At 45.1% G+C, this 12,820-nt stretch overlaps 1 protein-coding gene across 4 annotated transcripts in view; it reads left to right on the forward strand.

Annotated features, from left to right (window-relative positions):
* The first annotated feature begins 233 nt into the window (after positions 1-233).
* Positions 234-12,820, forward strand: part of cacna1ha (calcium channel, voltage-dependent, T type, alpha 1H subunit a) — a 97,249-nt gene continuing 84,662 nt past the window's right edge. For 2 of the 4 annotated variants that reach the window (XM_034594000.1, XM_034594003.1), the window contains exons 1-2: positions 234-752; positions 1,964-2,433. In XM_034594000.1, coding sequence (XP_034449891.1) covers positions 1,988-2,433 — 446 coding nt within the window. In that variant the 5' untranslated portion in view covers positions 234-752; positions 1,964-1,987. The remainder of the gene's footprint in view (positions 753-1,963; positions 2,434-12,820) is intronic. The other 2 variants (XM_034594004.1, XM_034594002.1) reach the window with 2 other exon arrangements.

The following is a 12,820-nucleotide window of genomic DNA, read 5'->3' on the forward strand; positions in this document are numbered from 1 at the left end:
TCCCACTTTAAGGTGCAATGCCTTTATAATAACAATGATTCTAACAATCCTAAATTTCTGTGCTGACTGTGGAACCGCACAAACTAATATATTTTTCATAGCGTTTCCATTATCTGCCTCTGCCTGCATGGTGATGCATGAAACACTGCGGTGCGTGCGCGCCCAACTTGGCTCTCTCGTGCCTGTTTTTCGCGCGCGTGTATGTGTGCGCGTGTGCGTGTGTGTGTCCCACTGTGCGCTACGTCTCCATAGCCAGGCATCACGTCACGTGTCAGGGCTCCCGGGTCCTGGGCCAAGTTTTTTTTTTGTTCTCCTCCTCCTCCTCCTCCTCCTCCTCCTCCTCCTCCTCCTCCTCCCGAGTCAGATCATCCACGGAGCTCCGGCACAGCCACACGGCCCCGACCCTCCCGTGCGCATCTCCGCTCCACGCTGCGTAAAAACCAACACCTCGGCGAACATGGACGGATGGATGGACGCACGGCCGTGGAGGGACTGATGTTCCCGTTCAGTCCGACACGAGCTGCATTCTCTGATCACTTTTATTTTGTATTTTCAAAGGATTATTACGTTTGATCTGTGGAAAAAAGGCGAAAGAAGTAAGGAGGGGATTTTTTTTTTTTTTGTTGGTGTGTGTGTGCGCGCGTCGAGGAGAGACAGGGAAGCTCCGGGTTGCTGAGGAAGGCTGGTGCGCGACAGAAACACGGAAAGTCACGGATCATGCTTATGGGAACTTCCGATTCCGTCTCGATAAGGTATTTTTCACGAGAATAAAGTTGCTCCACAATGTCTGACACGTTTTTAGCATCTATGTGTTCACTTTTAAAACAAGGAGAAACGCAGGTGATGGGCTCTCCACTCCCTCCGGCGCTTTTCATTTCCTTTGTCACCTTTTGGAAATGCATGTGCGAGGACTTTCCAACATTATTCTGATCAGAGCAGGGTTCATGTTTTTCATTTGATCCTTGAGGAGCGCGCAGAACTGCCTCCAACCTCAGATGCGCTTTTATCTTCCAAACGACAACAAAGCCCATTTTACATAAAAAGCCCATAACAGGGACAAGTGGATTATCATTACCAATGTTTAATTTATGTATGTCATGTCATAATCATATTAATAATGATAAAAATTGGGATTATTGTGGCCATGTATTGTTTTCTTCTTCTTCTCTTTTGCGCATTCCCTGCCCACAAATGTGTGGTGTGGGCTAAAGAAGCTCCAGCAGAGCAGAGTAGTCCATCTGTTCCATCACATAGCAACAGGAAGACAGAGGGAGACACAGTGATAAAAACACTCACTATTCCCACTATGTCACTATATGATTGTGCAGCGCTCCTCTGGCTTATTGTCATCTCGGTCCACTCGATTCATTTTGTGTCTCTCTTTGGTGTAAAAGCAAATAATTGTCCGTCTGTGGAGCCGAGTAGCGAACGCACTGTATCACTGATGATGTGTTCGCACAATATCTCTCTGATGTTCCACAGGGACTCACTGTTGTGCACGGTGATTTTATTTTCTATCAGAGGCAGAGGGCCGCTTTTGTTCTTTTCTTTTAAGTGGAGAGAGAGAAACAAAAGGGAGAGGGGGGGGGGGGGGGGGGGGGGGGGGGGGGGGGGGGGACACACAATGTTTAGAAGTGACAAGGAGCTTTGTGAAATAGATGCTCGTGAAACGCCTCGAGCGCTGCCAGGTTAGTAAGCAAATATTGAAAATCTGTGTAGGGATTGATTGCAAAGCAAGTAGTCCTGCCCCCCCGAGGGGACGGGAGGAGGAAAGTGTTTATTTGTCTTTTCCCTGTGTGACTCGTCTCCAGTGGCTCTTTGCTGAGTTGATCCCCGTCCTCTTCTCTTTCTCTCACTATTTCTCTGCGTCTCTGCAAATGTTCTTTTCCTCCGTCTCTGTTGCTCTGCTGTCCACCTCCCTGTCCCTCTCCCTCTAACCTCCCTCTGTCTGACCTCCCTTCAGAGTGGCTCTGCCTGATGCTCTATCATGACTGATGGCGAGGGGAGAGCGCGCTTTCAGTACGCAGAGTGCCAGGAGGGGCAGGAGGAGGTGCAGGAGGAGGTGAGGCTCGCCATACCGACGCCCTACAGGAACGATGCCCCGGGTCACGATGATGACCCTGGCGGAGGCAGTGATGAAGAGGAGGAGGAGGAGAAGGAGGAAATTGAGAGGAGAAGGGGGCGTAGGAGCAGCCGTGGTCAGGGAGGCGAATGGAGTCCTGAGGTTCAGGAGCATGAGGAGCAAGAACCGGAGCTGGAGGTGGAAGTTGGACCAACACTGGGAGTTCGCATCAGGGCTCCTATCCGCGATCCAGACTGCGTCTCCGAGGAGGAGGAGCAGCAGCCGTACCCGGCCCTGGTGCCCGTGGCCTTCCTCTGCTTAAAGCAAACGACCAGGCCTCGAAACTGGTGTCTCCGTGTCGTCTGTAACCCATATCCTTTCCCATACTGGAAATCTAACCCTGTCTGATACCTGTGGTAAGACCAAATGTGCCCTGAGTCCTGTACATGTGAGTACTGCTTCTCTTATCTGCTGATGGATGGCACGTGATTCACATGCTTTCAAGTCCAAACTGTACGTCGAACATGTTGATGTCAGCAGCTGATGCTAATGGGTGTTAATGGTTTGAAAGCTTTGCATTAGCCATGTCAATTAATGGCAACTCTGCTTGTTTCTAATGGTGGAACTGGACTGTTCTCCCAACACTGGGGTGACATGTCCTCCGACTACCACTGTGTGGATTCATGAGATCAAGGGCTTTGCAGCAGGTGTCTCCAAGGGAGGCAGTGGCCTGGGCTCCCGAGCTGAGTGGGGGGGCCTCGAGAACGGATGATTACTCTAGTCCACGGCAATGACAACATTGTGAGAACCTCCTTAAATTCTATGATCAGCTTTGTACAGGAGACTGAAATGACGCCCTCTGACAAGGCCCCATGCCACCAACCTTCTGCCAAAAGCCTCCTAATTTAGGAGGTTTGACTGAAGACTAGAATGAATAAATGTGTGTGTGTGTGTATGAAGGTTTGCACTTAAACTTGATTGCTATTTATGTTTATGCACAGTTTGACCTCGTTTACAATTTCTGACAATAGAAGAGCCCTTTGAAGATTGTAAAGATGAGGTTTATTATAATGTGCTTCTTTGTGCCCGGGGCCCTGAAAGTCCCCAAAGTGTGAGGCTGTTCATATAGAATCAAGAGGCCTCGCTTGTGTTGAGCTCATCTTCAAATGATTAACAGTAGCTACTGCTATTGATTTTCTGTCCTGCAGCACCTTGAGGTTTGGATGATGTTAGATTTTAATCTTGGGTACGAGCTTGTCCGTTCTTTATGGCTAAAAGAATAATTTACCAAATCCAGTGAGATGGTCAATCGCTTGGTCAAAGGAAACCATGATGTTGCATTTTGCTTAAAGAAGTCGTTTTAGCTGCAGATTTTACCACTTGTTGTTTTTTGATGGTGTTTTTCGGCCAAAGGACAAGGACCAGCAAGTTTTAACTGGCTATGCAGGCCTATAAATACCTAAATGAATATAGTGAGGTGGCATTAATGCGTCGTTATTAGTGTTGAAGCAAAAGAGAGAGAGAGTCTATTGGGAATTTCACTCTACTGCAGCATGTTATTTCTTTGGTTACCTCTCTGCACGCATTTGTTTGGCATTGTTTCTGGGCTGGGGTGGCATGGTGGAGCAGGGGTTTACACTGTTACCTGATAGCAAGAGGGTTCTTGGTTTGGATCCCGGTTTTGTGTAGATTTTTCATGTTCTATCTGTGTCTGCGTGGGTTTTGATGCCACAGTACAGAAAATGACATGCAATGCGGTGCTTTCACAACGTATTAGCATTATATCGATATATATATATATTGAGCATTTGTTTTATTGCTTTTGAAGAAGTATTTTACATCACAAAAGACATATTACAAATAATTTGGGACTAAGATACACACTGACCATCATTTTATTTAGCAACAAGCCCATATTTCTGTCTCCATATAACGATATATATACATTTGTTTGATAAAGCGGTCTAGGCCCCCTAAAAATATATCCCTAATTTTTAAAACTCCATTCCCCAGGACTGAAATGCAGGTTGTCAAATATTTGAAACTCAAGATAACCAGGATTCTGTTATCGAATAAAACTTCCTACAAGGCCACGCACAACATTAAGTATTTAGTTTTCACGGGCTAAGTATCAATGAGGACTTTATAAAAAGTTCTTGGAACGCCCCTCCAACGCTCGAGGACACTCTCACCGTGTCCATCCTGTTTCGGTTTGAGAAAAGGTTTGATGAGGAGACGCTTGGGTAACTGGAGCCTTTGACACAAACGACCATGTCATCTGCTCCATCAAAGCGCCTCCTCCAGCTCAGAGGTTTTCTGTTTAAGGCCGCTCACCACACTTCCAAATAGGACATTTCCCTCTGGGGATTAATGTCACAGTGCTATATTTGTATACTCTGAACTCTTGGAACTAACGAGCCCGGCCATGGAAGGACAGAGGTACTTTTTGGAAATCCTACAAATGCACATCTTGTTGGCTGTTGATTTAACGATTAAAGCACAAAGTAGCAGGGATCCAGGCCAAGTCTGTTTCCTCCCATGCTGCTGCTCACATACAATAACTGAACGTGTGTTATACTTGAATCGCTGTAGTTTTCACATGGTTTGTATTGTTCTAGTCAGATGAAAGCGAAGCTGAGGTTTTAACATGCACTCGCATATGCATGTAAAACACGAGTAGATGAAAGTTAAAGGAATACAGAGGGTTTCATTTGAAATAAGAGCAAATCAGAGCAAATAGATGAGAACAGGAGCGAGGAGCGAGGGGGAGTCTGAAAATTATCCACTTGTCTCCAGTCAGACATACATACTTAACCACGAATGACATGTGGCTGTGCAGGCTGCTGTTTGACAGATGTTAATGTTGCATTACGGGATGTCTGCTGTGTTCTCAGTGCTGTAGCCGGGATGACAGAGGTTAAGAAGCACATGTGCTCTTCACCTCGTTTGTGTCCTGATCACATTTTCAGATTTCTGAATGCTTGTTTGGTGTCCAGGAGTTTGTACCGAGCGCAACGCGGCTAATGAACGAGCTTCTCGCTGTCACCGGCTTAAGACTGGAACCAGGTGATGTCACAAGAGCTGATCTCGGTGACTGGACAGCTCCTTGTGTGTGTGTGTTGTTCCTCGGTGTCTGTGTGTGTGTGTGTGTTGTTCTTCGGTGTCTGTGTGTGTGTGTGTGTGACCCACCGTGTAAGCAGCGCAGGGTTGGTGGTCCACGGTGGACTATGTAAATATTATTCCCAGTATAAATGCTCTGCCACTCAACCACACAAAGGCTTATACTCGCTGGTTAAACTGCTCACAGAGGTCAAGCAAACCAGTGATCAAACCTTTTTTTTAAATTTTTTTACTGCATTGTCTCATTTAAAATCCAGATGCTGCAAATCTCTAATCTGGAATCAGGAACCAATCGAACAGGTCACAATAACAGGATTTCCTCATCCATCATGTTTATCAGCTTCATCATCATCGATCATATGAGGATGTTCTTAAAAGTAAAATCCATTCTATTAGTCAAGCTGCAACTACAGCAAAGCAGTGAGCGATTAAAGTTGTTCATTGATGAACCCGGAATGGCTTTTTATTGATTTTGCATTCTGAAACAAGATGCAAGATGAAAAGCCTCAAACATTTGTCTTTGTGCTTCTTTGTATTTGTGGGTCCATGTTGAGATGTCGGTGTGTTCAAGCTCCGTGATTGTCAGCTCCTGAAAAACAGCCTCATTCAGGGCCGGAGACAACGTAGCTCATTGTCTCAGGTTTAATTTGTTCTGCTGTTTTTAATTTTTACATCTGGCTTTATGATCGTTTAACAAACCAGAGGAAGGACTGGAGTGTTTCTCAAATGTATCCTGATCTTTATAATCTTTGAGGGTAGCATAATACAAATATATAATATGTAACAGTTCTTCCTTGATGTGCCTAAAAACAATTTGACCAATGTTATATATGACATTTTTTTTTCTAACAATGTTCAAACCCAGAGAAATCCACAATCTTATGTCGAATTTATCCGAATTACCCGAGGCTGTGCTCATCTCCGCTGTAACCTCCGGTTTGACGTCAGGTGGAGGAAATACACACTTGTTAGTGAGTCAGATGTTTGTGTTGGTCACAAGTAATAAATCAGGATTATTCATTGCAGTTTGCTAAGTTACGCAAATATATCTTAATACATAACTTCTGAGGTCTATTGGAACGACTGGAAAACCAGTTGCTTTAAAAATAGAAAACCTTTTCAGTGATGTGGATTTTTTTCGGATGTAACGTAAATCAATTTGCAGTCAGCCAAAAATATGAAAAACCAGCAGTGTGTGTGTGTGTGTGTGTGTGTGTGTGTGTGTGTGTGTGTGTGTGTGTGTGTGTGTGTGTGTGTGTGTGTGTGTGTGTGTGTGTGGTCCAGTAGATAATAATGCTTCATATTCAGTTTTGCCTGAATAGGCTGTTTCAGGGCTGATGCTGTGACACCATCACAAGACTGCATGTTTATGAGTCTCTTGTTAGATGATGTGATAGAATAACAAGCTGATTCATGCTGATTGGATCAGAGTCAGGGGCCAGACGAGGTTAATCCAAACCGATGAGTGGATTCATCATGCTCTCTGTCTCCATTAGTCATCCTATACTCAACACATGTAGAGCAATGCCTCTTGTCCTTTTCTACGTAAGTTAATGAATGAATGAATGAAGCTATATTGACTGACACACACACACACACACACACACACACACACACACACACACACACACACACACACACACACACACACACACACACACACACAGAACAGCAGGCAACCTGTTTTCTTCTGTTTTCTTGCTACTTTGAGGGATGGGAGTCATCAATTATTTCTTATCAGATAATTAGGCAACTCTTATTTCAGCAGGGAAAAGATTATGAGAAACTCGAGTTAAAAAAAATAAATCAAGTATAAGTGATATCTGCAGGAATGTGAGACTGTGGCAGAAAGATTTAATACTCTCTGACATGAGGGGGGACAAACTACTCAAGCGAGTTCAAATCCCCGGCATTAAGAATCTCATTTAAATGTAGCCTGGGTAATTATTGACTTTGAGTTGATAAAACGCCTTATGATTTGCAGAGGGGGGGGGGGGGTCTGTAACAACCTGCAGTGCAGCGGTGATTAAATGATCCCTAATCAGCTCCGTCTTCGTGGCCAAACAAGTAGATTTGGCTACTTTCTCTTGCTCGCACAGCAACGTAATGTCAGAGAGGTTTATTCTCTCTGTGGCGTGTGTTTGTGTGCAGCTCTAACTTCCTATCTGCTGTGTGAATGACAGAGAGAGGTGGCCTTGATGTCAGCAGGTTGTCCTTCTCTCCTACTGACACTCAGACAGGCATCCTGAGGTGTGTGTGTGTGTGTGTGGGTGTGGGTGTATGTGTGTGTAAATGCACACAGCTTTTGTGCATCTCTGCCAGACTCTGTGCTCATCTTGCTGTATTGATACTGAGCAGTTTTTTCTCTGTGTGTGTGTGTGTGTGTGTGTGTGTGTGTGTGTGTGTGTGTGTGTGCGTGTGGTGACTCAATAGATTTGGCCTGTGCTCACGATAACAGCAGATTGTGGGTCATGAGCTGCGCATCACTGCAGATACAGAGGGATCCTGTCTCTCTGACGTATGAGGCACTGGCACGCCCCGCACAATCCTCACAAAAATGTGTCGTGTTCTGTGTGTGTCGCTCTCCGTGTTTGCGGTAAAGCACCACTTTCCAGGACTGTCTGCAACAGCTCACTCTCCGCACAACTGCAGAGACACAGAGCATTAACGTGGACTCTCTTGCACAAATGAAAAAGAGCAGAACGCACACAGATATAGATTTGTGACAAGTATACTTTCAATTCTCAAAATCCTCATAGCTAATATACATTCCATCTGTCCATTATCTATACCTCATGTCCTTTGAGAGACCCCGATTCAAACCAAGAACATTCTTGCTCTGACACGACGATGCAAACTGCTGCACCACCTCCAATAAACATTGTTTCTGTAAAATATTTGCAGAGAAACTAAGCATAAATAGTCTCCCTGCCTCTGTGATACCCTTTATAGTCATAAACCGCTCTATGTTGGCAACAGTTCCCCAGATACACAGCAGCCATGGTATGAAACACACATCTCAACAGAGATCCCTTCTAATGACCAGATTTATGCTGCAAAAGGAGAAAAAAAAACTCAAACATTCACCAAAACACTTGAAGTACATGTTTACCTTTCCAGCAAAAGTCCGCAATGCTTCATAAAATCTAAAAAACTTCTTTTTAACAACACAAGTTAGAATATACTGTACCGACTTCCAAAATCTGTATTCATATGACATCACTTATGTAGGAAGAGGGGCAAGTGGAACACGGCTTTAAAAAGTAAAAGCATCCACTGAATTATTTACTCAGACAGCTGCTTGATAATATTATTATTTCATCAGTTTTAGACTCTTGTGGCTTTTTTGGGGTCTAGACCACATTCAACATTTTAAGAGGGTTGACTTTTTGTTTAATAAAAAGGAAAAGTGTAGACTAAGCTATGACGTGGATCTTTGTTGTTGATTAGAAATACATGATGTGGTCAAACAGAAGTAAACTCAGATTTTTTTTAATAGGCCTCCAGGTATTAAGTAAGGTTGTTGTCTGTGTGTGTGTGTGTGTGTGCGTGTGTGAACCAGCCTGTGCATTTTTGGTGTGTGTGTGTTGTGGGATTATTTCCAGTACAGTAGGATCTTCATTCCCTGGCTCACTGTACACAGAGCGCTTTGCAAAATGACCTGAAACAGTCCTGAGCTTCAAGTGCGTAAACTTGGGCTAAATGCATGCAGGAGTACATATGTTTATACTCAACTGTGCACACACGCACACACACAGACACACTCTTGCGTTTAGGCGGTTACCGTTCTCCTGCCCCAGGCGCTGAGCTCCTGACTACAAGAAACACTCCAGAGGAAAGCAGTGTTTCAGATTTGGTGTGTTCGTGCTTCCGGCCGTATACAGTGGCTGGTGATTGTGAAATGATGGATGCCACCAGGGTTCTGAGCAGAAACACTGGGATCTGCACAATCACATCATCCACAACAGGGTGGAGTTTGGAGTTAGAAGATGTTTTGTCCACTGCAGATTTCTGTCTGGATTCAATAAACAGGATACAGTGTGTTAATTATTAAGTGTTCCTGTCTCTCTGCAGTCTCATAAAAAAAAAGTTTAACTATTCCTTTTAAGGGAATGCTCAAAATGTCAGTGCAACAAGAAATCACAGTGTAGTCGTCCACATGCTTCAGCAGCAAACCAGACGGTAGTTAATCAGAGCACACTGAAGACCTGTTGAAGGTTAGAGGTCAATCTGAGTGGTCAGGGTCAGAAGGTCAATCCGTTAAGGAGCAGATCATTGAGTTCTCCAACGTCCCCCTGCTGTCTGAAAACAACATTGTCCTGGGATCTCAACTTTTAAAGTGCGGGTCCCTCTGCACTGCAGCTCCCTGTCACCGCTGAGCAGAGCTGCAGACGGACATGTGCCACCTGCTGAGACGCCAGCTGCTGCCAGGCGCTTCTCTTTCAACCTGCCAGTGCCAATCTCCACCTGAATGATTAGTGTCCTGACACCGGTCGACGATCCCTAAAGAGCTGATGTCCATTTCCCATTATTTTACTGTGTGTGTAACAAATTGGTGGAAATACAAATTGAAAAGGAGGAGGAAGGAAATGATTTTATGTGTTTACCTCTTTATGTCTAGATTTACGTGTACGAGAAGGCACATCTCACTTCTGTCACTCAGAGAGCTGTCAGTCAAGTTCCTCTCACACTGATATGTCCTCTTCTCTTGTGTAGGAGGGCTTTTTGGCAGCTGTCGCCATGGCTACGCATCATGTTGATGACTTTTTTGAAGTGCACTCTGTGTTTGCACGGATCAACCCACCACCCGAAACCTGTTCTGTCACTTTCATCAAGGAAATCCAGACTGAAAGTGCAACGTAGCTCCTCTCTCTCTTTTTCCCCCCCAAACGCATCAGAAAAAGAATAATGACGGGGAGATGACTGCGTGTGAGTGAACGAGTGCAGCAGGCGGCATGTTGGTGTCAGGCGAAGCTGGAACGAGCGTGGAAAGAGGGGGGAGAGATTAGAGAAAGGATTGAGAGAATAAAGAAATAAATGAAATTGAGGAAGCAAATGGAGTCTGGGATTGAAAGCAGACCGGGGGGGTCAGAGAGAGAGAGAGGACAGGAAGCTCAAAGTTGAGGCGAGAACACGGAGAGGAGGACAGGGTGTAAACAGGATAAAGAGAAAGGAATCAGGACAGAGAGGGAGGTGACTACGGCCGCGACAGACGAGCAGGAGAAGTGAGAAAGGACAGAAATTGGTGATTTGAATCCAATCTGTTTCTGCACGACGTGTGTGTAGTCAAACACGGTGCTCACGGCCAATCAATTGTGAGTGACGAGTGCGCACCTCTCGTCTGTCTCTCTCTCTCTCTCTCTCGTCTCTCTCTCTTTCTCTCTCTCTCGCTCTCTCTCTCTCTCTCTCTCTCTCTCTCTCGTCTCTCTCTCTCTCTCTCTCTCTCTCTCTCTCTCGCGGTCTGTCTCTGTCGGTCTCTCTCTCTCGCTGTCTCTCTCTCTTCTCGGATGTGTTGTGCGTTTTGTTGTCTCTGCTGTAGTTAATGGTTCCTGCAGAGAAGTTGCAGCAGCTTCCTCGTCCTCCAGACACAAAACTATACCTCTCTCAGCCTGCACCCCCCTCCCCCCTCTCCCCCTGTTTCTCTCCCCAAAAAGCTGAAGCTGAGTAACGTGTGCTCCTCCTTTGTTTCTCCTCCTTTCACGTCTCGTCCCTTTTGTCTTTTTTCTTGCTGCTTAAACCTGTATGAGCTCTGGTGTTTTTATTTATGTTGCTTTACCGGAGGCCAGGATCAATTATGCATGTTTTTACATTTTTACATTTGCAAACGCAGACTTTCTTTGTTTGATGATGAGATCACTTTCTGAAATGAATTGTCAGGGTGTTTCATTCTGTCGCATCATTAGTCTTAGTGTCTCAGCATTTGACAAGGACTCACTCCCAGGATCTGCTGATTTACTGGCATGAGGTGTGTGTGTGTGTGCTAGCGCGGTTTAATTTGGGGGGATGAAGTTCAGTAACACTGGACTTAGACCGATGATCATAAAGTAGAGAGCTACATAGTGCATCGCCAACAACACACTCACACACACACTTTCACACACATTCAAACACTCACACACACACACACCTCTTAGGAAGAAGCGAGAAATAACCAGCAAAGGCGATAATGTATTTCTTTTTGCGGAGGCGGTGCTGTGAAGGAGAGGTCAGCGCGGGGCTCCCCGGGGGAACGTGCATTGTGCCGGGGTTGGGATTGTCAGCTGACCCTCAATGGCGGCTGGAGCTTCTTCTCTTCATCTCGCCGCCGTCAACGGGATGCTTAGTATTCAGTTATGCTTTTAGGTCATATTGCCTTGTTGCGTTTGCTGTTTAGTGTCTACGCCGATGCTCCTAATGAGGTTATTTTTTGTGTGTGTTGTTGTTGGGTGTGTGTGTGTGGATGTGTGTGTGTGTGTGCGTGTGTGTTTGCACTGCTCGTGTGTCTGTGGGTTCCTGCTGTGCTGAGCCGTTTCCCCACAGTTGAGCTCCACATGAATAACACAGCAGCCGTCGCCTTGCCGCTGATCACATTACTGTCTGAAAGATGATTGGAATGACAGAATCACACACAGAGAACGACACGGAGAGGCCATTTGTAATGTCCTACTTTAAACGGACAGCTTTTCGTTTCACACAACAATGTTTCGGAGGCAACTCAAATTGATCACAGCATAAAAAACAGGCACACAATGTTCAGGGTATTCACAGACACATATTTCCTCCGTATTACCAACTCTGAATACCGGAGCAGCTTCTAAACGAGGGGCTGTGTACGTTAGGATGGATGCACATCTGTGTGTGTGTGTAATGGTATGAAAGAGTAATGCAGAGATGGATGAATAAATAAAAGATATAGAAAAACCCATCAGAATCCGGCACTGGGTTGTCATGGCAATGCAGACAGCGCAGTGTGTGTGTGTGTGTGAGTGAGTGAGAAAGTGAGATAGAAATCATATTCACTGCAATGTTTTCTAAATGTATATGTAACTTTGTTCCTGCTTACAGACACAGAACGGCCGTGTACTCTGAATACACAGGAGAAAAGAAACAGATGTAGAATAACAGTTCAGTGTGACCGGGCGTCTTTGTATTTTCGTGTTCTCAATGTTTCATGTTTAATCTTTGCAATTAAATGCAAAGATTAAACAGGACCTTGTTTGTTTTAAGGCTGCTTCCAGTTCGAATTGTGCTGCTCCATGTTCTCTGCTGATCTGTGCGTGTGCTTGTGTGTATAAGTGTAAGAAATGCATTTACAGCAGTAGTATATAATGGATATAGCCTGATACTTAACTGCATATCCTCAGAGACCTGAAAACTGCAGCCTCTTGTCTCTGGTTCTCTTCCTTTCTGCTCTGCAGCACGTGCCTCTGCTTTGTCCACAAAATGGGCCTGTGTGTGTGTGTGTGTGTGTGTGTGTGTGTGTGTGTGTGTGTGTGTGTGTGTGTGTGTGTGTGTGTGTGTGTGTGTGTGTGTGTGTGTGTGTGTGTGTGTGTGAGAGAGAGAGAGAGAGAGAGATAGGTAGACAGTGTGCATAGATAAGTGTAGTGTGAAGAAGTCTTACACCAACCTAGTTTTAATGGCAGAGTGGTGATTAAAGGT

Source organism: Hippoglossus hippoglossus, chromosome 8 (genome assembly GCF_009819705.1).
Source record: "Hippoglossus hippoglossus isolate fHipHip1 chromosome 8, fHipHip1.pri, whole genome shotgun sequence".
Taxonomy (NCBI): Eukaryota; Metazoa; Chordata; class Actinopteri; order Pleuronectiformes; family Pleuronectidae; genus Hippoglossus; species Hippoglossus hippoglossus.